This window comes from Labrus mixtus, chromosome 5, assembly GCF_963584025.1.
Source record: "Labrus mixtus chromosome 5, fLabMix1.1, whole genome shotgun sequence".
Classification (NCBI taxonomy): Eukaryota; Metazoa; Chordata; class Actinopteri; order Labriformes; family Labridae; genus Labrus; species Labrus mixtus.
Window position 1 is genome coordinate 17,589,689 of NC_083616.1, and position 26,299 is coordinate 17,615,987.

General features: G+C 39.3%; 1 protein-coding gene across 4 annotated transcripts in view; it reads right to left on the bottom strand.

Annotated features, from left to right (window-relative positions):
* The window catches only part of smarca2 (SWI/SNF related, matrix associated, actin dependent regulator of chromatin, subfamily a, member 2), a 61,978-nt gene extending 38,462 nt beyond the window's left edge, over window positions 1-23,516 (bottom strand). The window contains exons 1-16 of one of the 4 annotated variants that reach the window (XM_061038276.1): window positions 23,415-23,505; window positions 23,242-23,320; window positions 22,154-22,417; window positions 21,340-21,469; window positions 20,447-20,926; window positions 18,707-18,808; window positions 11,616-11,868; window positions 9,539-9,665; window positions 8,837-9,010; window positions 7,598-7,771; window positions 6,555-6,725; window positions 5,122-5,172; window positions 2,982-3,112; window positions 1,621-1,678; window positions 1,170-1,267; window positions 785-932 (exon numbers count right to left, since the gene is read on the bottom strand). In XM_061038276.1, coding sequence (XP_060894259.1) covers window positions 785-932; window positions 1,170-1,267; window positions 1,621-1,678; window positions 2,982-3,112; window positions 5,122-5,172; window positions 6,555-6,725; window positions 7,598-7,771; window positions 8,837-9,010; window positions 9,539-9,665; window positions 11,616-11,868; window positions 18,707-18,808; window positions 20,447-20,926; window positions 21,340-21,469; window positions 22,154-22,387 — 2,331 coding nt within the window. In that variant the 5' untranslated portion in view covers window positions 22,388-22,417; window positions 23,242-23,320; window positions 23,415-23,505. Of the gene's footprint in view, window positions 1-784; window positions 933-1,169; window positions 1,268-1,620; window positions 1,679-2,981; window positions 3,113-5,121; window positions 5,173-6,554; window positions 6,726-7,597; window positions 7,772-8,836; window positions 9,011-9,538; window positions 9,666-11,615; window positions 11,869-18,706; window positions 18,809-20,446; window positions 20,927-21,339; window positions 21,470-22,153; window positions 22,418-23,241 lie in introns of all 4 variants that reach the window. The other 3 variants (XM_061038278.1, XM_061038277.1, XM_061038279.1) reach the window with 3 other exon arrangements.
* Between the last annotated feature and the right edge of the window lie 2,783 nt (window positions 23,517-26,299).

A 26,299-nucleotide genomic window follows, 5' to 3' on the forward strand; every position in this document is an offset into this window, starting at 1 on the left:
ACCAACTGTATGTTGTGCCTGACAGCAGAAAGCGGAGATAATTCATCTGGAAACAGGCTGGTTTTAGGGTTGAATTAATAAGTAATAATAGACTGAATACAGTCATGTATAAATCTGTATCTTTCTATTAACTCTTGAGGGCAATTCAGTTTTATTTCTTACACAAACCGCTGTCCAATTATTCTAAAGCTGAGTTCCTCTGGGAGCTGCCACAGTGTCTCATTTATAGCTTGTATCAGAGGAGTGATTCCACAGCAGCCTGATTGTTAGAGAGGAAAAAAAATGTTGGCAGCATCCAATTGCCAGTTCCCTGTCTCTAGTACTATACCATCTTTCACTGCCATTTACACTCAGAGACAAGACTACAGTGTCACGCTTGAAAATAATGAGGTAGCATTGTTCCTTTGAGCAGATAGCTGTCTTTAAACTTCATTGAATGACTGAGCGTTTAGTTGCTGAGCAGACAGAAGATCATCTAAATCCATGACAGCAGCTTCCCTCCTGCTCTGGAGTATGAAGGCTCAAATGATGGAGCTGTTTAAAAACTGTTCCTGCTGATTAATTCAAGCACAAGCTATCATCCAAAATTTGAAAAATGCTCTTCTTCTTCATCAATCAACAAAGGTTGTTTGGCAAAACATTCAATTTGAAAGCCATTGCAAACACAATACAGTGTTTCCCCTAGGTTTACAGCTTTTGGGGGACGACGACACACGTCAAAAAATTGTCTCAACAGTCTTAAAAAATGAGAGCGACCACTATTTGTGTATGTGAATCTTTGTACCTGGTAATGTTTAAGCGTGCCGTTGATCAGCAGCGATGACTGCTTCTCCACTCGCTCGATGACAGCATGGGCCGCGCCGTAGTAAGAGTGGGATTCGGTTTGTCCTGTAGGAACGATGTACTCATCGTCCACATCCTGCTTGACAGACCTGAACGTGAAAAAGAAGAGTATAAAAAACCCTTGAACAGTGTTTAAACTGCCTTTTTTTAGAATGTTTTGATTTTGCCTTGTTTCAAGGCTTAACAAGAGCCAGGAGTCAATGATTCCACCTTAGATATAACAAGTACATCTTTGTTTCTAACTGATGCAATTCAAGGACAAGAGAACTACAAGCCCTGCCAAGGTAATCTCTGAGATAGAGCGATAGTGAGGAGGAACACCATACTCGATGACTTGCTCGGCAGCCACCACAGTCTCATCCTCTCTGTTTGGAGTGATTAACTTCTTCTCCTCTGCCTCTGCCTTGGGAACATCCTCTTCCTCCTTTAAGGCAAAGTTGATAAAACATGACTGATCGCGGGCTTAAAGCAATAAAAGAAAAGACAGATCACGTAAGTAACTCTGATGGAGATCAAATGAAATGTTCAGAAGCAGCTGTATTGAAGTGAATACAGCTACAGCCCCCTGGTGGATTTGGATGTGTGTGTGTGTGTGTGTGTGTGTGTGTGTGTGTGTGTGTGTGTGTGTGTGTGTGTGGGTGGGTGGGGGGGGGGGGGGGGGGGGGGGGGGGTCTGACATGTTGACTAATTTAGATTAAATAACATTTGCATGATGTGACCAATTGCATGAGAGAAAAGTCTCCTGTGAGGGAGTTCATAATTGTGAAAGTCACTGACCTCCTCTTCGGATTCTGAGCCACTCTCTTCGCTGTCTGACCGAGGGGCGACTTCATACCTGGTTATTGAGAGAGGAAAACAAGGCAAAACGAGAAATGAGAAATGAGAGAGAAATGTTCAAAAACATTTAGAGCTTCAGCAGAGTTTACTAGCAGCAGGTACCAACACGTGCAGGGATTGGATTCTTCCCTCAACCTTGTGAAACTTAAAATCTTTATTTGTCTAAACCCTGCTGATAATGAAAAGTGCTTCAAAAGACAAATGCAGATAATTCAGTCAAAGACAAACAGAAACAAATGGTTTGAAACTAAAAAAGTAGAAAAAATATTGTCATATCGAATGACTCTCTAAGTAACAGACAACATGTTGACAATACTGGTGGGAATGTGCCTGGAGATACTTTGTTATTACCCCATATAAGTACAAGGAATGTGATTAATAAACACACATATTTCCAATATGCCTAATATCAAAAGTACGAAAGGATGCGGTTGAGAAAAGCCTAAAGAATATATTTGACTCAAAAGAACCTTTCATGTAAGAAAATGTTCCTGGTGGGTTTTTTCAGACTAAAAGAGATAATTAATTTGTTCAACATCACATAGTTTGTCTCTATTTTTTGTTTTCCAATTTAGCGCTTCTCAGGTATTTTGTTATGAAAATGAAAGAAAACCCCAAGTCCTCTGTCCGCAGCTACACTGAAGGGATCCAGTCAGGCTATATTTAACCTTTCGTTTGCAAACGCTGCTGTACAGGGTTGCTGCAAACAAAGTTTTGTTGTGTTTTTTATACAATGACAATAAAGCTTCTATCTAGCTTTCTGTTTGAATATTTTGACTCTGATTAGGAAAGGGTGTCTTCCAAACCTTTCTCTGGTTGCAGCAGTGAAGGTAAATCAATCATTGCACTCCAGTATTGTTTTCCCTCCCCGAAGTGGCAATATACTTCTGGGTTTATCAGTAACAGCGTGCACATAAAAATAGTGCTTCTTCAAGCACTTAATCAGCATGAAGAACTATGTAGCAAGAAACTTAGTCCAGAAAAAGTCAGCAAACACACACGTATCACTTACTCAGGTGCTGAGTCATAAAAGAAACACTAAATAAAAAGCAGAAAGACTCGCAACACTATGGCTCCCAAAGATATATGTATTGATTTGCTATATGCATATAGAAATATAGACATATAGAAAATAAAAAAGTAAATATTTGGGAGCCCTAGTGTTGCAAGTGTTTGTGCATTTGAACAAGAAACTTGGGAAATTCCTTTCCAATACATTTGATGAGTTGAAAAATAACATCTTAACTGTATAGGGATCTATGAGGTTGATTACAGGTCTATGCAGAGGGGAGCATACTCACCCTGGGTTCATTTCAAGCCAGGCCTCCAGCTGGCTGGATTTAGGAGCGTCCGTTCCCTGGAGGACTTTCCCTGTCTCTGTCTGGATCACTTTGACAGGCAGCTCACTCATTTGGCTGCTCTCATCCATAGGCTGCAGAGCAAAAAACACCACAAGGAGAAACGTGTTGACGGATACAAAACTGAACTCTTGTTTGTAAAATGTTGATAAATGTATTTCTAATTGAACCAATTTTTTTTCACTTCAGTACATTTGTGCTCGCATGTCTCAGAAAGGCTGAAGCATAATGTTACGAGAAGTAAAACATCTCCACAAATCTATATGAGTTTTAACATCAGAAGCTGCAGACTGGTTGCTGTTTATGGCTGCATATGGAACAAATGTTGACAGACAGAAAATTACAGATTGTTTAGGATTACTTTAACAGGAGAAGTTTCTGAAGGAGTGAATTCTTTCTGATGTGAATCTGTTGTTAACTTACACAAGCTAAAGGAACATGATTAATAATATTAATAAAACTCATAATCAATAATGAGAAATGTACTGTTTAATTAGACAAGTATAATTAGATTGATATAGGGCAAGTTACACATTGCAGATTTCTATATATTTTCTGTTGCATTATTTACCAGAGGTTCAATAACCTTGGGTTGTATTGTCACCCAGGGAGCAGTCTGTTGCTGACAGGATAATTGCTTTTTATTTCATCTGAAGTTGTGTCTGTCTCTGTAGGAGGACATTTAGTGACTGAGGTAAAGTACAGGTTTGGTCTCACAGCAGCAGAGCAATAATTATCAACACAACAACATTCACTGGGTGGTTAAATATCCGCAAATAATGAAAAGCAATTAAATCATGAGGTCCATCTGTGAAAAGGTTTGAATGTGACTTTGCATTATTAACTTTTGGCCACTCATGGACAGCAGGAACAAGTTGTGAGCAAACGTCATCACCTTTTAAAGGTGATACAGCAAATGTGTTGGCTAACAGTTGCTAACAGATCCAGCAGTGATCAAAGAAAATTTACATCCTCCACTGGAATCTGTTTCTGGCCACAGCATGAAGCTAAGTACAATATTTACACTCCACCAATGCCTGAGGTAAACGTCTGTCTCATCATCTTCTTAACATCTGCTGACTGGTCCAACAGCTACCTCCCTCTAGCTCTAATTTAGTTGTGAGGCTGATAGTGTGCAGTAGTGGCTATTTGTTTTCAAATAAATTTTATTAGAGCACCGAGTAAAAAACAGGTAAAGTTGTGGCTGGGCTGAACTAGTAATTACACATTTACAGTTTTAATTACAACATTTCATTGTACTGTATACATTTCTTATGGACCCCCAGAAAATGCTTTTTCACTGAGACTTAAAAACAATGGAAATTTAATGGACTGGGAATCTTTTGATCGTGAAGATTTGTGCAGCTTTGAGCCATCGCATTGAAAATACAACAATCTTTATAAGACAAAAAAAAAAAAAAAGCTGTTCATTATACTCTCTCTCCAGGGATTTTAAAACGGTAGTTAAAACATTTCCATGAATAGTTGAAGTTTACAATTAATTCCACATCTTGAGCAGCTCATTTACTTCAAACATCTTCACAGAATGTTTTGTTTATTCAGAGATTACTGCAACGGATAAAACACTGAGCATAGATGCTTCTCCCGCTAGTAGATCAAGAGCCTTAGATGCCCCTGCCCTGGTGTCTCATGTGACTATAAACAAGCTTAAAGCCTTCTGAGGACATTATTCAGGACCTTTTCACATTAAAAGAGCTGAAGAAAAAGAGGACAATCTAACAGAAGACAAATCAACGCTGGAACTTCAGTAGTCATTGACTCAGATGGTCATTCTTACAAGCTGTGTGGCTGTTTCTGCGGTGATAAACTGACACATCTATACTGACTAAAATGGCAAATTGTTTTTGTTTTTCTTCTTCTTTCTATTTTCCCAGCCCAACGTTTACAATTGAATTAACATTCAAACTTTATCAAACATTGGACCCAGGGTGTCACTATGTTATTCACTCATTCAACATATCAGGGACAGTTTTTCATGTTTATAGGGTTGGCCCTGGTTTGCTTTGGACCAGCCAAATAAAACACCCAAAATGAAAAGATAACATAAAACACTTGGGCCCACCTCTCCATCGGGTCCAATTGCACTGGTGCCTTCTCCGTCTCCATCCACCCTCTACACAACAAACACAGAAACACACACAAACCCATTAAGCAAACACTTCATCCTAGTTATATATAAATGTGAAGCACTGTGCTGTTTAAAAGCATGGTATGTTGAAAGTAGAGTTAAAACACCAGCATCTATTAGTATTTGTGGCTCCATGATTTTAGTCTCTTCCAGTAATTTCCTAAATTTTCCTCTTAAAAGGAGAGTGAGAAAGTCGAAGTTCCACAGGGTTATGAGGGGTCATGTGGGCTGCTTTGTATTCTCCTTCATACTGCAGCTAAAAATACTCCTCTTTTTAAAAGATGCTTTTATCAGAACCTTCATTACACATGCTCGACTGAGGTGGCACAGTATGCGTCACAGGATGAGTCTATTCAACTAGCTGACATCAATGTCATGAATCTCTGCAGAAACTCTGCAGGTGCTGGTTCAATGATTAGTTCTGGGCCTATGACACGAGGTGTGAAATCAGGTGAAGAGATGTGCCCACTGTGTCGCAAAAATTTGAGACCCTTTCACAGCTTTGCATCACGAGGAGGAGGCCGAGTGAGGTTTGACAGCAACCACATTGTCATTCTTGAAGAGGCTTGAATTGTACGAAATAATGAACCGTGAGATTATAATGGTTATGAGTTATGACTCATGTCGCTATGGTTGGTTCTTCATCTCAGGGCTGGATTGAGTGTGGGCGGCCCACCCCCCCCAACGGCACAACCCGCCCCCCTTGATGGTCAAGTTCATTTTATTTTCTATATAGCGCCAGATCACAACAGAAGTCATAAGGATACCTTTCCTATAGAACAGGTCTATACCTCATCGTTTTAGTAAACAAACTAAATAGCCTTATGTTATTTATCTTTCTCCTCTGCTCTCTGTGTCGTGCACGGCAGAGTTTTGCCCCGGTGCGCGCGCGCACGCACGCACGCACGCACGCACGCACGCACGCACGCACGCACGCACGCACGCACGCACGCACGCACGCACGCACACACACACACACACACACACACACACACACACACACACACACACACACACACACACACACACACACACACACACACACACACACACACACACACACACACACACACACACACACACACACACACACACACACACAGAAAATATGTCTGTCATATAAGGAAAAAGGGTTTGAAGCTGAATGTCAAACTCCAGGCCAGACAGCATTGAGAGAAGGACTTCAAAAAAGTGTATATCTGGCATTGATGGTGTGTCACTCAACAGGAAAATTCTGAGAAAAACAACAACATAACGTTTTAACCTTGGAGACAAACTTTGCTTTTCAGGAACTAGTAGAAGACAAATGTGACATCCATTAACATTAAGGTAATCCCGTGAATCATCACCATCATTCGATGCCCTACCTTCTTTCTCTTCTTCTTCTTCTTCTTATCCTTGGCAGCCTGGGCAGCTTTGTGTTCGTACACCAGGGTTGTGAGGTTGGCCACATATTCGTCCGTCTGCTGCAGCAAGTAGGCCAGACGCTTGTCTTTCTTTTGGTCAATCAGTTTTCGGTAGCCTTCCTCATCCTCTGCCTGAGTGGGGGAGGGTGACAGAAGTTTAATGGTTGAAATGACTTTAGGATAAAAATGAATATCATCAGCTTGTTAATATCATTTCAAAGTCAGAGTCTTCACTTGTTAGTCAATTAAAGCAGTTCTGGTGTGCTGACACATCGATACAAAATAGCAGATCAGTGCAAATACTAAAACCATATTTGCCTATAACAAATAGAGTATATCCTGAGTATGAGAAGGTGTGTGAAGATCAATCGCCTGTTTTGAACGGTCATGAACCCTGACTGTGAAAGAACCAAAAGTCCTGAACCCTCACTATAAAACATACTCACTGTGTTTGAGACTGTGTTATTCTCAGACCTTCAGTAGGTAAATTGACAGGTATTCATTTAAATTGTATTATAACATGTAGCTAAGAGGATGATTCCAAAGACTGCTATCTGTTTTTAATTCAAAGTGTCTTGTATCTGCCAATGTCCTCAGTCTGTACTAGAAGAATAACAGGATTGGACTACATCATCCCTTCAGTGTCACAGATTTGGTTTAACTTCAAAGGAAGAAAAACATTGAAAGACAAAAAAAAGGGGAGCATAAAGATTGCTTTGAAAGTAGAAATGTCTTCCCTTTCATTTTATATTCAGTGTTTGAAATCTATGCTGTGTGAGTTTCATCTATTCAGACAATTCACTGCCATTAGTATATCTATATATGCTCAGTTAAACGCGTTACAAAATAATGTTGTTCTGACCTCCTGCAGATGCAAATTAAATTGACACAATAACCTGCATAACTTTGAAGATAAAACATCTCAAGTGTTCTGCTCTTATGGCTGGAAAACATTATTTTGCAAAGGTGCAACATAAAATATATGTGGACTTTTAGGTCCTCACCATCAGTCTCCTCATCCTCTCCTTCTCGATCCTCTCAGTCTCCTTCTTCTGTTCGCGCTCGGTGTTGGTGTGCCAGGTGGCAATAGCTCTGGTGAGTTTCTGCATTTTACCCGACACTGAGCGATGGTACTCCTTGAAGTCTTTAGCATGCTGAAGGATACTGTTGAGATATTCCTGAAAAAACAAAACATGAAAAACTAGTTGAGGTATAAATACTATTTTGACAGCAGAGCAAACAAGTAAGAATCACGGAGCGCTGCGCTGTCAGGCTCCACTTTAAACAAATTCATTTCAGCATGGATGGAGCATTTGATGCTGTCGCTCTGAAACCGTCAGCTTTCAGACATTGTTTAATTTTGTTTTGAGTGTGGATGCCCAGAGTAAAAAACAAGAATACTGATGTCCTTTTTCATATGTTCCCTGTCTCTTCAGCTTAACTGTCAGTTGAAGCTTGAAGAAAACATCAGCTCAAGTGATTGATGGTTGTGTTTGTATCATAAAGCACCTGTTTCCAAGGCATTCAAGGAAACCTGATGCTGCAGCTAGAATAACACATGTTGAAAAACAGTGCTGACGCTGTATTGGCTAAATACAAAGACTAATGTGGATGCAGTCTCAGGCCCTGTGTCCCCCTAGCGTTTTTACCGGGCAGAAAAGCACTCGGTAGCATTTGCATGAATCTTTTGTGCACTGATAAGAAGTGCTGCACGTCCGTCCTGTCTCTATGACAACAGTCTGTTGACAACGCCCGCTGTATGACCTACACTTTTTACTGCATATTCTTTTATTTTAGATAATTTGTTTCCTGATAATATAAGGAGCGGATTTCCGTAGGCGGCAAAACTACAGGGTATATCATACATTTGGGAAAGAGTGCAGCTGACTTCAACAGTGTCTTTCTGGAAAATTTAAAGATTTTTCATCTTGAGCGCTCAGAGCGGCTACACAAAAGTAGCGCTCACCAAAAAGAAGCTGGGGTTGTGCTTTTTCTCCAGATGCCCGCTTTCTGATGTGAACACTCATTGGAAACAATTGAAAAAAAGACGCTGGAGGCTCAGGAAAAAATGTCTAAGGGTTTGAGAGTGAAGCCAATGCTGAGATACTTTAAAATTGCCAGCAGTCGGTTCTGGTTCCAAAAGAAAATCCAATCCAACACCATCTAATGATCAGTTCTACTTTAGACCTTGAAATAAGGGCGTTAGACTGGATTTGTATCATACAAACTCCAATGTGCTTCACCTGATGTTTCTGTCTACGCTTCTTCTCCTGCTCCAGCTTCTGTTGTTTCTCCAGCTTCTCGGTCATACGAGCTTCCCTCAGCGTCTGCCGCTTGCTGCGTCTGTAAGCCTTGGAATTGAGGGCCGTCTCAAGAGTGGTGTCTCTCCTCATGCATGCCACCACATCCTGTCTCAGCTTAAGATAAAACAGGTGACATCCCATTTCCAGGTATTTGAAAACTGTAGAAACTTTACTCAAAGTTAATCTATACATTTTCAGAATGCAAAACAGTAGATGAATTAAACTGTTCTTTAGAATACATAATCAATGTGTTTACTACATCAATGGCTTGCAAGTTGGCTCTTAGAAGTATGGCAGTGAGCGGTTGCTAGAAGAAAATATTATAAATCTACAGGTGCTGCAAAGGCAGAAAACAAACATGTCATCCAACAGAATTAAATATTTTAAGTTACAAAATATGCAAAGTTATTCAGATTTATGTATTCGATACCATTAAAACTAAAGAGAATAACTATCACCTCTCAACCTTTACAACAATTAAACTGTTAAAATATTCCATTTCAAATTAGTATCTTTGCATTATTTTACAGTATATAGTCTCATTGTAACTCTTTGTCGTTTTCTATCCTGAGGAATCCCAAATTCTTCAAAAAGAGAATTCTTATTCTGTTCTGTAACATGAAACATGACACTGTTGTCTACCTGCCGCTGAAAGTTGAGCAGACGCAGTGCCTTGAGCTCCACTGTGGCTTTATTCCTCAGGTCGGGGGGCAGAGATCCTGGCAGACTTTCCAGCTCCTGAATTCGATGTGCTACCCGAGCCTGCAATCTGAGGTACATTATAAAGAAGGTAAACCATATAATAAATGCACATTTAGATTTTTAGCTTATTTTGTGGACAAAACAATCTTAACCTCTTCATTCTGGGTGGCAAAACATCTTAATCCCTCCCTCCCTTCCTTATTGGTCTTCTCTGGCATTTTTGCCTTTAACAGGACAGCATGGAAACAGGACGTTTTTGTATTCTTTTTTTAATATACCCGCTCATAAAACCTTAAATTATATTGCAAGTCCCAATATTGTCCACTATAATCGCAATTGCAAACTTTCACCAAATCGTGCAGCACTACATCAGAGGCAAATCAACTTTACAGAGAATCTGAAAGAGTACAGGTTTTGTAGTATTCTCATCTAGCTTGCCTCATCTATACTAACCCAAAGGAAACTTTGCAACAAGATCTGACTTCATTTATTTGGATTAAACAGCTGTCCGGGGTCCTCAGATTATTATTACTAAAATATTGCATAGTAGTTTCACCCAGGGTGCCGTAAGTTCAGATGTCATAATTGGACCGACAGGATGAAAAGAGGTCAGCTCTGTTTCTGAGCCTTTCCTGACCCCAGCAGCGTTTCAAGGCTGATCTGAGAGCAAGAGGCCATCAAAGCAAGCGCCTTGACGTTTTAAGCAGACAAAAACAAGCCTGAGGGTCAAAGCTACTTCACAGCCTGTGGGACTTCATGTCTCCATCAGCTGTTGTTTTTTTCTAAATGAACCAGTGGACTCATATCGCAGACAATAACAGCAGGTTGTGATTGTGTATGCACAGCAATATTACCAATGACCATGTTGGACCAGAAAAAAAATGTTCTTCACATTATTAAGGCACTCTTTCATGTCTTGACATGAGTTTTTATTAAATTCACAACATCAATCTGACTGGATGGGACCACATTATGATTTTCACCTGTCTGTGAGAGACACACAAGTCATCATCATAGGCCCCAAATCCCTCATCAAATCCACCAACAACTTCTCCCTCACCATCGATGGCTCTACAGTGCTACCTTCCCCCCCACATCTGTAACCTTGGTGTCATCTTCAACCAAACCCTCTCCTACGACAAACACATCACCAAAACAGCCTTTTTCCACCTCAGAAACATCGCCCGCCTCCGCCCATCCCTCTCATTTTCTGCTGCCGAGTCCCTCTCCCACGCATTCATCACCTCCAGATTAGACTACTGCAACAGTTTCCTCTACGGATCACCATCAAATTCACTCAAGAAGCTCCAATACATCCAGAACTCAGCTGCTCGTCTCCTCACACACTCCCGCACCAGAGACCATATCACCCCTGTTCTTCATGACCTCCACTGGCTCCCCATCCCCCCAGCATATCAACTTCAAGCTCCTCATCCTCACTTATAAAAGCCCTTCACAACCTGGCTCCCCCCTACCAGTCTGAGCTCCTCCACCAGCATACTCCCACCCGCACTCTCAGGTCTGCGGGTGCAAACCTGAGATTAATGCAATGATTAATGCATTCATTTGAAAACGTATACTAACATGTGGACTTGAATGGTTATTGTGTCTCTGCACTATTTGAGTACTGCAGAATTCCTATGGCTGCAGCATCATCAGCAGTACATTTTATAAAGTCGGCCAAACAACACAAAAACGGCTTAAAAAGCGTCACTCGTGATTCCATGATCATAACATGGGAGCCTCTTGTAGGGAAGCTTCTTATAAATGAAGTAGCAAAACTGAAAGAGTGCAGAATAACTTTGATAGCGGCACAGAACAATTAACAGTAGCATAAGAAGGTTCATATTTTAGACTCTCTCTCTCTCTCTCTGATCACCTACAGAACATACAGATGCTACTCCCAACTCAGTCTCGAGAGGTAGAAGGTGAGTGCAGATCATTCACCAGTTGATTGATCTTAAATTCTGATATTGATGTACCGGTAGGTTTTAAAATAGGTTATAGATTTAAATACCTGTACTCCCTCTCTTGAAGGATCCCCACAGGGTCCAAGCCCTGTGGTTTCTGAATAGGTGTGATGCGGTTCTGTTTCTGCTGTATCTGGAGCATGGGGGACACCTGCTGCCCAGGAGGCTGGGGGTTCACTGAGCTGCCTGGCATGGGTCCAGCGGGCACAGCGGAGGCCGGAGGGGGAGCGGGAGACGGACGTCCGCTGGCAACAGGGGTGACATGCTTCTGAATGTTGGCTTGATTTTCACCACCCTGACCTAGAAAGAAAAGGCTCTGTCCATTAATTGGTCAATTCACAGAGTTGTTTTGATATTGATGTTGTATGCATTCATTGTAGAATTTCCTCCCAACAACAGAGGAAGCAATTTTTAAATCTGAAACCAAAACATGGTGTTGTGATAAAACATGTTTGCCTGTTTTTGTTTTATTTCAAAGCCATTCTAAAAAAAACTCTACCACCTCGACAACTAATATTTCAGTTTGAAGGTTTGGCTGAACATGTAATGTTGACCCCAGTATTTTTCTCGTTTTCACACATAGTAACCTGCACATTAAATGATTCGTCTGTCACCTGCCTTTTTTGAACCTTGGTAATACTTTGTGACCTACAGAAGACTAGGATGTCAATAAATAAACCTTTAAGAAGGAACAGTACTTATAATCAAATGACGGATAACAACTTTCCATCAGGGACCCTAATGAAAGCATCAAAAGTTTGTTAGAAATTATTTTAAAACCACAAAATACAATTTGAAGCAAGAAAAACAGGAACTGAAAATAACTGTTTACCTGACTTTGATATTGAAGACTTTGATGTCTCATCCTACTGGGAATTGATTTCACAATAACATTAAACATAATTTTTGCCTGAATTTTCATGAAATTGTACCGTGTGTCAAGTTGTTGCTGTTAATTTGGGGATGTATTTAATCTTTGGAGCAGAAAATAATGTGGGCACCTTCAAAGCCCGAGCTGTTACATCAAGTTTGATCTCAACCTCAGATTGCAGCATCTTCCTACACTACCTCATGCAGCTTCAGGGAATTGACTTTGGTCTCCTATCAAAGAGAATCTGATGTAAGACTACACATCAAACAGCTGGGTGTGTCCCGGATAGTCTTAAAAACTGATGTGTTGAATGAAAAGGTGTGTTGTAAGTTACAACTAATGAAGCCCACTGTGATATTCAGTCCACCCCTGCTGTTAAATGCTAAGCTAGGACAGGGACTCCCCTTACCCCCCTTTTTAAACCGTGTAGTAGACCTACTGTACCTACTGTGTTTAATTAAGAGCGTTGAATGAAAATAGAAAATAGATTTATTTAGAGTTTTTACTGATTTTAAATGCCGAGGAGACATCTGCAGATAACCACCCCAAAAAGCTGAGCTAATGTAAGCAGCACCTTAGCTAGCAACCTATACTGACCTCCTGTGTTGTTTTGACAAATTAAAGAGATTTTTAAAACCAAGCTACTTTTCTATGTAGCCGGATATGCCAATATGTAACTTTTCCACCATAAAATAAGGGCTTGTAAATCAATCTAACAGCGTAATCGCGTTCAACAGGGAGAATGTTGTCTTTCCAACGTCCGCATAGCGGCTCGCTGGCTCAATATTCCACTATGTAAGTTTGTGACAGCGAGCCGCGGTCGTCGCGGTCATCTCACGAGAGGTACGTGCCACTTTACGGCACTAGTTTACAAGTCCTCGGAGTTAGCCAAGACTGTAAATATTAGGAGTAAGCCCGTCTCTGTACTGCTTGATGCAGGATAAGAGGAAAAGCACGTTGACGAATGAAGCGAGAGTGACCGAACAAGAGACCGGACTAGAGTAAATATTGGAGAGGCTTTCACACATTGGAGAGAGCTTCAGGACACGGTGGGCTGTAAGTCCAATACCAAGCTGGCACTGCTGCTGTTGAACTGGTGAGTAATATGCTCGTTATAAACGTTGTCTTGTTTCATTGCATCATAGTTATCAGGTGTTTCAACACAGACCCATTCAGTCTATATCATATAACGACAAGAATGTCAGAATAACGTTACTGTCCCCTGATGATGAGTTAGCGACGCATGCTAACCTCATATGTCAGAGTTATTTGGGCAGACTTTGACTGATGCACGGCGAAAAAAGTTATCGACACATTAGCGGGTGGTTGAAAGCCAAGTCAGCTCATGTCTGCAGAAGTTTAGCCCGTAGCATGATAATATAGACAGCATATTGTCCCGGGTTCAGGTTACGATAGCTCCGACTGCTAATTATCTGAGCAGCACGTATGCAAAGTTTCTCGTGTTGAAACTAACGTTACTGTATATACTCTGCACAGTTGTATCAACCAGCATAATGACTTCGAACTTTATTCCAGCTTTCTAAAAAGGCGATCAGTATCATCTCCAGCAACAAATGCAGCCTACAAACCTGCCAGAGTCTTACAGTCAGACCGCGACAGGTATGTTTTCATGGAGTAACGTTATCTAAAAAAATACTGTCATTGAATGGTAAGATGTCATATTCTACTTGTCTTTTGATTCGGGAATGATGTGTTTGCTGTCCAAGGTGTTCAGCTACTGAATGAGGAAGAGGAGGAGGCTGATGTCTTGTAATCCAGGTAAATTTGACTTACATCTCAAACACACAAATATATATTTCGCAGATTACGTCTCCATCTGATTTTCAAGCTGAGGACTCTGCTCACCTTTATGTTATTTTGTGCAGTATGAAGTGGGAGTGAGAAGTATGTCACTAACAGAGCAGGTTCTTTTCTGTCTGCCTTTCTACCCAACAGGACAACTTCAGATTTGGAGAACTTCCAAAAGCACTCCATTATGTATGCAGAGAAGCAGTTTGGTCACAGCCCACCTGTATACAGAACACCGACCTTGCTTGCAGCTTCTAATTATAACCACCAGAACCGCCGACTTCCTGCTCGAAACCGTGATGGATACAAGATGTAAGTATTTAGTATAACAGTTGTCTAACATACAAATGTATTGTTGCTGTTACCTAAACAGTTTTGAAAATATGAAACCACTCAAATACAAAATAATATCATTGTCCAAGGTCCTGAAGTTGCTGCAATAAAAATCAAAGAGCTGGAGTGTGAACGCCTTGAAAGAGACGAGACTATGGCCATTGATGCAAAAGAGAATTTGAAGATGAACGGGCCTTCCTACAAAACAGAGTCTGGTGCTGATGATCAGCAGGCACTGTGCATCATCAGAGCTCAGGTCCATCATAACAAAGCTCCAGGATAGTGTAGACCCCCCCCCCCCCCCCCCCCTCCCCCCTCAAGCAGCTGAATGTGTAAATATGTGCCCAAATGTGCTTTAGATTGTATTTGTATAGAAAGTCAATGTTAGTCTAATAAATAACTATTTTATCTTGATCTCTTGTTGTTGTTGTTGTTCTGCCCAATGGTGATCGCTTGAAGCTTGAATCCTTGAAAATGTTTTTGTTGTTTGGTAAATATAAAGAAGAAGATAGAACTACAAATCAGTGGGCAATGCACACAATTACTAATTGTTATAACCATTACCAGTACAGGTCAATTACAGGTACTAAATGCAATCACAACAATAGAGTAGAAGGAAAGGATATCTGTTTTATTATGTAAACTGGTCAAAACAAAAGACTTCAAGGCACTCAACATACAAACTCAACTTGTAATGGCACAAAAATACCGAACAAAGCCACAACAGGTATGTATGTACAAGTCTGTAAGACACATTTTTACACAAGGCAACACACCCTGTAGCCAGGATACTGTACTTGGGAAAGCATCTCTGATTTTCCAGACACAGCAGCTTTGATTCATAACTCTGTTCCCCTCTCCCAAGCAGCCATGCTATCATAACACACATTGTCTATATTCTGCAGGCCTGTGATGCTGCTCCACTCCGGGCTCCTGCTCATCACTGATGGCGAGTTGAAGTTTAGGTTGAATCCTGGAATAAAAGGAAAACCGATGTTGAAAAACAAAAACCTCATACACTTACTACATATACATGGTCGCAGACTAGTTATAATATTGCCCAAACAAGTCGGTATTATGATCCTTCTCCCGTCTAATGGGAAAGCAACTATTAGATGACAGAATGAACATCCTTGCAGATTATGTATAACAGATTCAGACATAATGTGAGGCTGCATCATTTCCGGTGTCATCGTTGTCTCACGTTTAGCAGCTTTACTGGGAGCAGACAGTCAACACAAGTTATGTCTCCGGTTTGCAAAGAAATAGATAAATATATCCATCTTACATTGTCTCCAAAAAGTTTAGAACCTTACAAACCGGTAACTAGCATGTATACATATAGCTATTTAGCTACGGCCTATAGATATCATGGTAACAGTTGAATACACATACTCATACTAAACATCGGACTACAGACATCCAGGTTTTACCTGTACGTTTTGAGTCGACATGGTTCTTTATCTTCTCATGGCGTCTGTGCCGGCTTCTTCACCCTCTGCTTGTCAACAAATGCACGTTGTTTCAGATGGGAAGCGTAACCGTTTTACGACAGTGCAGTTGCAGTCAGAGACCTGCTGTTGGCGCCAAAGCACACCAAAACTGAAAAGTTACATATTGGGGCTTTAAAAGTAAAAGCATTTACCTTTTTATAACCTTTTTGTGGCTTAAAAGTATATTGTATAGTACTTGTTATTTTGCTGTGTAAATTAATAACTACCCTTTTTTTAAGACAGTTGTGTTAAAATTGACTGAGAGCAGTGTTAATAACTTCTGAGCATGTAAATAAACTAGATCCTACCATCTTGTTTCTTCGATTGTTAGTCAGAACACATTTTGATTGGGCGAGACCAGTAGGTGACTGTAGTCAAGGACTCTAGAGCACTCTAACATTGAAAGGCGTGCAGAGCAGATCACATCATTACTTTCCAAACTCATTTCTTTAAGTTTTGCTTAATCTTCTTTTGGATCTTACTTTTAACCATATTTTCATATATATAGTTTTCTCTGTGATTGTTAATGATTGGTTTGGTGATTTCTAAATGTTCTATTTTAATGTATCTGTGGTGAATGGACATTTGTTTTTCTTTTTTTGTGTATTTTTTCTGGTGTGCTTTTGGTTTGGTCTTGTGATTTTCCTTTCAGAGGCTGGGCGTGACCTATGGGGTGCTTGAGCTCTCTGCAATCACGCACCTGATCGTCAGCACTAATAACCAGCTGCTGCATTTATAACCTGGTTCACCTCTCCCAAGCTGCCAGATTATTTCCGTCTACATCGACCAGCTTTTCAAGCGTTACAGACTTCGTAAACATTTTGTGCTTTTTGAATTTTCCATCTCTGGCTCATAACCCTTGTCTTCTTTTACTCCCAGTGCCTCCTACTAACGAGCTCCAGTGTCTCACCACCCAGCCTCTCACTCAAGCCTCACCAGCTTTCACCATCCCCACTACCTACTCCATGACTTCAGCCTCAAGTCTACCAGTATCCCTTTCTGCCATTACAATAAATATCCCTCATGCCCACTACCCTGTCTCTCGGTCTTGCTTTTGAGTCCACTGAAATACCTTTTGAAGGTATAACAGTCTCTTTTTCTCTTCGTCTTGATGTTTTGAGGTCTTGTGTGAAGGACTTTGAATTGGCTTGTTGCTGCAACGTGATATATAAATAAACTTGCATTGCTTTGCCTTTAAGCTTTCATCCAAATAAGGAAACTGCCCCAACTAATATGACACTGTGAAACAGAACACATTTTACACATTTATATATAAATTTATATAAATTTGTTGGTCACCTGGAGACAAAAACACTATACGAACCACAAAAAAAAAAACCTTTCTCCCTTTTATTATCTATTGGAAGCGCTATATTGATGATGTGTTTCTACTTTGGAAAGGACCTATATCCACTCTTTTTTCATTTTTACAGTTTTTAAATGGAAATTTTGCAGGTCTGAAATTCACACTTAACTACAGCCTTGAAGAAATCAATTTCCTTGACATAAAAGTAACTAAAAAAGATAATGTCCTCTCCTCGTCTCTGTACACCAAACCTACAGACCGTGATACACTTCTCCATGCGGCAAGTTTTCATCCAATTCCTCTTTAAAAAAAGTCTACCAGTAAGCCAACTTGTTAGACTGAAAAGAATCTGTGCTGTCCCTGAACAATATGAAAATAGCAAAGCAGAGATGTTGACAAAATTTAGGGAAAGAAATTACAACAAACATTGGCTTGTAAATGCAGAGAACAAGGTGGATTCAAAGAGCAGAGAGGCATATATGCCCACTAACAAATCTTTTAAATCCAAGTACAATTTAAATCCACTACATTTACCCCTAAAACCAAAAACATCAAAGATATCATTTTCATACACGTTCTTCAAAATTATCCACAATTACAAAGTGTTTTTAACGACCCACCTATGGTGACCTTTAAAAGAGGCAGAAATATAAGGGACAAAATAGTCCGGGCATTTGAACCCTCTGAAAACCATAATGATAAACTTCTGTTAAGTCCCCTCCAAGGTAATTTTAAGTGTGGTACCTGCATTAACTGCCAATATACCAAAAAACTCAAATATTTTAACCACCCTATCAATGGAAAAACTATTAATATTAAGGATTTTATTACATGCAATAAAATCCTTAAATGTGGTGTATATGATTCAATGTCCTTGTGATAAGATATATGTAGGTGAAACTTCCTGCTCTCTTAAAGAACGGATCACTGAACACAGGAGTGCTATTAAAAGGAAAGACATCAACAGCCCTGTTGCAAGACATTTTAATGAAGCAAAACACCCCATCTCCTCTCTTTTTTTCCTAGGCATAGAAGCCATCAAACTTAATCCAAGAGGTGGTAATATTAATTTTATCAGGAAAAAAAGTTTGTTAATAAAGTTGATCTTCTTACTACAAGTGTTGCTGGAGCATTTTGACCTCTTCTACACATTTTATAAGAAAATCTTACTTTCAGTTTATTTTACATATTTCAAAACAAATCTTTGAAAACTATATTCAATTTCTCCTAATAAGTAGGCCAGTGGTTTGGCAGATCTTACTCACTGGACTTTTAACTCTGAAGCTCAAAAGGTGTAGCATATTAACCTTTACAGTGCTTACTTACCATCAGACCAAGGCTTGGGTCCTGTGCTCTGATTATGTCCTTGCATGGCTGGGGTAGGGCAGAGACTTGTCTGGGAACCACCCATAGGTGCCATTGGCATACCTTTCAACACAGCAACGGGTCATATTTTAAAAATGTATCTACTGCAATTTTCTCTGAGCCTTTTTTGTGGAAAAAACTGATAGTGGATCTCTGATGAGATAGTAGATTATTTTTGCAAAAAAAGGTGATTTAATTCCCCTCCTTGTTTGTTTGTTGTATCTTACACATGTCCTCTGACCTGTCAAGAAAACCGCTACATTTCAATGTTTTTAACAACATTTCCCTGTTTTTGTGCTAACTATAAACGGATTAAATTTAGGATGTGGACACTTGTTCTGACAAAACAAATACTCTGTATATTGATCAATGTGAGTATAGCCTTTAGCTGTAGCCCTTAGATATTTTAAATGCATGTTCCTCATATCAAATGATTAGCACATACCTTTCAGATCTTTTTTTTGTCCATTTTTAAGCCTCCCCTAGAAACCCTAATGCCTTTCATAAAATCATGTTTTAATAAAAGCAATATAAATACCATGTAGGAGAAATCTGAACTCAGAATGTTATTTGCATGCGAGAACCTCCGTAACACAGAGTACTTGCATAGTATTCCATTTATTATTCTATTATAGGGCTTTCACATTTACAGAAAACTCTATCTATGTGTGAACGCAAACAGCCACATTTATCGCTTGGACACCCGGAGATTCTCCTGCCAGACCCCTAACACACAGCAAGTGTGAGTGAGCTGATGTGAGAACGCAGCAGGATATTACCCGGATAAATCACCTTCAGCCAATGGGAGGGGGGAGTGACGTTTATATCCTGTAACTGCTGCACGGTGCATAGTGAGTGTGTGCACGAGACCACTACGATCTCCATGCACGTAAAAAAACAGCTGCATTACGTTTTCTGTTCGTCATTATGTTGTTCTCTGCTCTTTCGTAGCGTGTGATTCTGTTGAACTACACGTAACATTGATATAAAGGCAAATATTCTCATTATAGCGTCATATATACATTGTTGCTTCATCCTCTACTTTTCTCGTTACTTACTTTACTCGTTTTTGTTTATTTTACTTTACGCCTTACCACGTGTACAGCCAGGTCAGGAGAATATTTTCCTCCTTTTCAGGAGTGCATCTTTGAAAACGGCTTTAAATTACATAAACTACTATTTTTAAGTCATTGTTTTTCTAAATTTACAGGCTGATATATTTCTAAATATAAGTAGATTTCCAGAAGGATTTTACCATGAAAACATATTGGAGATAGGAAAATGTATATTATTGATGGTACAATTACAACTGCCTTGCTCATCTTGTCAATGCAAGCTGCCACACTGTCCATGGCAGACTACATCAACTGCCAGGTGACATTACAGATGTGGACGCTCTCAGGTCAAATTCTTGGCAGCACTGAGATATGAAACATCTGTGTTTACATGTGGCCTGGCACACATGTCATGGTGGAAACAGAGCTTATATTAAAGTGTCAAGTGAGTTAAGATCAGTTGGATCTAATTGTGTAGTCACCTAAAAATGCAACCTTATTCTTGTTTTAATATTTATTAAGATGTATTTTAAGCTTACAGAACCCTTCACTGTTATAAGACCACAACAATATAGATGCACTCAGTAATAGCAAAACAACCACTAACAAACTAACCAGTTTATTTTAATGAACTGTGTCAGCTCACCTGGAGGCCTGTTGTAAGGACTGGCACCAGGGGCCTGTTGCTGCTGCTGCTGCTGTTGTTGTTGTTGTTGTTGTTGTTGTTGTTGTTGTTGTTGTTGCTGTTGATGTGGATGTTGCTGCTGTTGCATTGTGGGTAGACTCCTCTTGCCCTGAACAGCCAGTTGGAGGTTTTCAGGCAGAGGTTGACCACGCCCAAGGATCTTGTAGGCCAGGATCTGAGCTCTGAGCTGCTGAAGCTGGACTGGACTAAAGGCAGAAGGGCCTCGCCCCTGCTGGCTCATGTTGGGCATGGCACCCTGCGGATCCATGGACATCATAGGACCTGACTGGGTGGGAGGCATGTGTGGCGGTGTGGGTCCCCCACCACCACCACCACCACCACCACCACCACCTCCACCTCCACCTCCACCTCCACCTCCTGACATGGGACTTGAAGAATGCTCATGGACACTCATGGGAGAAGGATGGGGTGACATGTATCCTACAGGGGACAGGAAGGTGTTTCAATACATCCACATAATTCACATTAAGCCAATGTTTCTCAACCTGGGGGTCCAAGCTCAAATAAGAGGTTGTAAATAAAATCTAAGGGGTCTAGTTTATTACTAAGATATAAAGAATGAAAAAAACATAAACATACAAATAAAACTGGAGTCTGGTTAACTTTTTTTCTTTTTTCTTGATTTTTTCTAGTCTTGAAACAAAAGTATCAAATTAAAAACATTTGAGAAATTACTCATTTTGCATCATTGTCATTTTTTCTTTGTAGTTGTAAACCTACCTTTGAAGAGGTTAAGTTTAAGTTCATTTTTAAGAAGGGAGCTACTGCCTTTAAGGACTAATCAGGTTTCTTATTTTCTTTCAGTTTAAGAACAAAGTGGGAATGTAATGTACCTTGGCTGTGCTGGTCCAAAGGACTCTGTGGAGGCCCCATACCGCTATGCAGAGATCTCATCCCCACACCTTTCATATGACCAAAGTGCATCGCGTCTCCCATGGTCTTATCGTTCATCCCCTCCATGGTCTGAAAAAGCACAAAAATGTTTAATATCAGTGTTAGAATTGTGTAAATGTATTTTTTCTAAGAGCTGTACTCTCTAATGCATGCCTGAAATCACAAAAGAAAAAGATAAATCTAACCCTACTCAGAGAAAAAAAGACAGTTTCTTTTCTTTATGTCATAGGTCATAACTTGAGCAAAAAGTAATTCGGTGGATTTCACAAACACATTACTGGACTCTAAGAACTTGGAATATTCAGTTGTAATATTCTCTCTTTTATCCAGACATTAATGGATTTTAAAAGGCAAATGATTAAGGTATGACACAACCATACACCTTTCATAATAAGCACAAGCACAACACAAAAACTATAAAAACATTAATTAAAAATTAACTATTGTTGCCTTCTGGAGCACCAACTATGTCACAGAGACTTAATATAAAACCTTAAATAATTTTGTATTTCTGATCTCGAACTTATTGTTGTGTATCACATAATATTTTGCATGTTCTAAGGCAATTTATCTGCAATAATCCAATAAGTTTATGTATTGTTCTGGCAGGTTGTATTAGTCATGCTCTTGTCACAAAATAAACTGTGATGACTAAACATGGCTTAGAAATCCCAGAGTTATAAAACAACTCAATACTGCCCTTGTGCAGATTTGACATAAAAACACTATTAAGTAACAGTAAGCACACAGTACCTTGTGCATAGGATACATTGCGTCCTGAGAGTATTCATTTTGTCCCTGGCCCTGCATGCCATGAGGTGCGTTGGGTGTTCCTGGTCCAGGACTTGGTCCCATCATACTATGGACCGAGCCTGGTGAGGGGTCGGGTCCAGGACTAGGGCCCAAGATAGGCCCTGGGGACAGACCAGCCCCCGGAGAGGGGCCAGGATGGGACATACCACCAGAAGTGTCTGAGGGGGTGGACATCTACTGAACTGCTGGAAGGACTCCAGACAGCTTCAGGGGGAAAAAATGGGAGAGTATTTTAACGGTAATTATTAATATCTTTGTACAAAGGCGGATATAATCTTGTTTTATTGGACAGGATTATGAAGTAGCCTATAGATGCACATATTCATTTATTAAAATAATGACATAATAATGAAAATAATGTAAGAAACATAACTTCTCTGGTGGAATTGTATAGAAATTAAGGGGGCCTGTTGAACAGTTACAACAAATACAAATCTGTAATGTTATTCTCACACTTTAAGAATACTTAGTTCACAGGGAGTCCTGTATATATATGTTTTATATATACTGTAATACACAAGGCTACTTCTGTACTTTTAGTGACCTGTTAGTTAAACACAGGTTTGTCACTGGTACCCAGATACGGATAATCAGCTGACACTATTTATACGCATAGACTCATCTCTGTTGTTCTCCAGGAGAAATGTCAAAACACAGCATTTATTTCTACAAGTCTCTCAACAAATCAATAAGCAATACAATAGTTTGTAGAACAAAAATATGATATAATTATTCCTGTACATTTACAGTAACGTTAGCTGGGTTACTTTCACTCTGCAGGACTAAACTCTGATTGGATAATGGCTTCCCCAAAAACACTGGTAGCCATCACGGATGTGCAGACAAACATCTTAACTTTTTAGTAAAAGTCAAGCGCCTGACATGACCTTAAGGGCAATTCAAGCGGCAGATATAGACTTAAGTGTCAAACTGAGATGCGAGGGACCACAACGGAACGACAACCGGGACATTTTGAAGACTGTCTGCATCGCTCGACCGTAAAGGAAGTCCGCTAACAGTTAGCTTACATTAGTTAGCATAGCAATTAGCCTGCTAGCTGGTCCGGGAGGCGCTGGCTTTTGGTTACAAAAATCTTCAGCTAGCGACCTGTTTCCGCGTCAGAAAGTTTGGACAGTTAGCTATACACTAAGTAGAAACATATCCATATTAATCGAAAATGAAGTGCTGTTGGTCATTTTACCTTTCGGCTAAACTGTAACTGCACTCAATCAGGTAAAATATATTATGTTTCTTCAAAATATGACTGCTGTCTATAAGTTCACTCCCCCTCGCTGTTGTACATGTTAAACATTCCGTCGAGTCGCCATTACTGATTTGTCAATGTTGCCGGAAGTCCCGCCTACCTTCACAGTGATTGGCTATGGTAGTCGCCAATCATCTCGTGTTGCTTCTTGGGCGTGTTCGCTGCTTTATAAGCATTACTGTAACTACTAGACGATACTGTTATGATGAGTTCAATAGTAAAATAGAGATCTTGTAATATCCTTGTAGGCTAATGTATGTTTACTACTTTAGTTTAGCACCATAGCAAATAGAACATTGTTTTTTATTTACCTGTTAAACTATTTTCCTTCTTTAAAGGTGCACTGTGGAGTTTTGGTGGTGAAATTTGTTGGAGAAGTTAAACAATTCTATGCTTTATTTTCTGAACCCAATACACAAAATGTCCTCAGAGGAAAATTTGATAACTGTTTGGAGCTTAAAAAAATAAATAAAAAAAAGCTACCAAGAGAGTAATGATTTAACTGTTGTGGCCCCCCCCCCCCCCCCCCCACCATATTCTCGTGTAGCATTTTATCTTGAAACATTGTTCCCGGGGACAGTTTGTGTATAGAGTTACAGAATCTGTACACTTTTCCAACTTTCACATTTCTTTACCAAAACTAGTGCACCTTTAAACAACAAATAGCCTAAGACTCAGAAGTTTTTTTGCTTTAAGTGATTAGTTTAAAATAAGGCTTAGGTATATAAAGTTGGTCATAAACACATGGAAGGGATTGTAGGAGTAAATACTTTAGTGTAGTATAGAGTATATAGCCTACTGGATTTGTTTCTACTCCACAAGCCAACTCATCTCATGAAATATGTTTTTTATATAGCCTAGATTTAATAAATTTTTAAAGAAACAATAATAGTTTTGAGCTTTAAGGTTAATTATAAGCTTTTGATAGAATGAGTAAGCTGCTGACAATATACTTTCAAAGTTTCAAAGCAAACAATCAGTTATGAATGTACTGCTCTTACCTGTATTTTAACATTGCAGTATTGTATTTTATAGTATAGGATAGGATAGGATAAGTAGGATAATACTTTATTGATCTCCAGAGGGAAAATTCGGGTGTTGCAGCAGCATAAAACAAGTATGTTCTGTTAATTAAAAGAACTGAGTGTTTCTTCTTTTCTGATTTTAAAGCCACGTGTGAAAAAAATAAACTTAGCACGTGCAACACATATAATGTGCACTCATTCTAAATCCCCATTTATTTTTTACATTTAAACGTTTTACTGGAAAGTTTGCCTGCTAGGAAAACATATTATATTCCTACATTTAAAAAAAAAAATTGATTGAAGAAAAGCTCAAAACTTAAAGACCAGATGAAAGATGGTTAAACGTTACTACATTTAATGGACTCATCAGAGAGGCACTTATATCACATGAGCAATGGATGGTCCTGAGCCTTGAAGCACAAATTAGTTTTTTACATTTATACAAACATAAATAAAAAATTGTACATTTTGAAAGAATTATATAGAAGAAAAGGTGCCATTGATGATGTTAAGTTAACTCTGAAGAAACATGGAAGTGATGAAAAACATATTATCTGACTTCTTAACCAAATAAATGCATCATATGAGTTTCATTTAAGTGTTAAAATCAAAATAAATGCAAAAGCAATAGCTTGGTAAATATTTTGTCTTATACTGTAAAGCTAATTATGGAACTGTTAAGCGGGAAATCATGAGGCCAATACCTACTAAACTAGCCATGTGCTCTTCTCACAGTGAACACTAGATGGCAGCAGTGACCAGCTGATACTTCAGTAAACAGGCCTCTGCAGCTCTGAGTAGTAACACAGAAACACCGGGAAGACTGGTAATGAATTACCACAGACATCTAAGCTCTAAGTAAACATGCCAAGTGAAGAGTGATTGAGTGTGAGCCCTCATTTACAAACACTCACTTTGTGAGTCTGATGATAGCATAGTTTCAAAGGCAAACCATGCAAATATCACACAGGTTTAGTCAGGCTCCATTTGCATCCTTCTGATATCAGAAACCTTGTTTAGTTTCCATAATGAAAAGATCAAGGTTTTTCTTCTAGATCATTTGTTTTTTGTGTTTAAGCTTATAGAGTTTTTAAAATATATTCCCTGCTTTTTCCAACAGTGTACAGTTCATCATTTGTCTGTATTTACATCAAGAGTATATTATCCAAATAAAGTAAAATAAATAACAAGAACGTGTTTCAAGACTGAAATGTGTCAATATTCAAACATTCTCTCCTCAGCCTTTATTTGAGCTAGCTTTTTTACAATCTGGAGCTGTGAAATGACTGAAAATCAGACAAAGAAACACATTTTAAAAAGAGGTTTTTCTGTAGTCGTTTTGTTTGTTTAAACATAGAAGAGGTTGTCTAGAAATGTTATTCAGTCCTGTTTTTTTACTCATAGTTCATTTTTTGTATTTGCATTTACCATGTGTTTTTCCCCAAATAAAGTTAAATCAATAACAAAACTAATATCTGCTTTGAGATAAAAATTATTTTAATTAAAAAAAAAGTTCAAAACATTATCCTCATGACAGAGTTTTGATCTATCTATCTATCTATCTATCTATCTATTGTTGATGACACTTGGATGACCTTGTAAGACATACAAAGCACTGCAGCCTGTCAACTCATCATTTGAATACCTCACATAATAATAAACAAAGCTGTGCATTTTAACTTTGATCTTAACTTCCCCTCCTCAACAATCCTGCCTTTTCTTACAGGTCTCCATAAAGGATGTGTGCAGGGTTCCTGGATGTAAATTTTACTCAAATAAACAAACATAATTAACTTT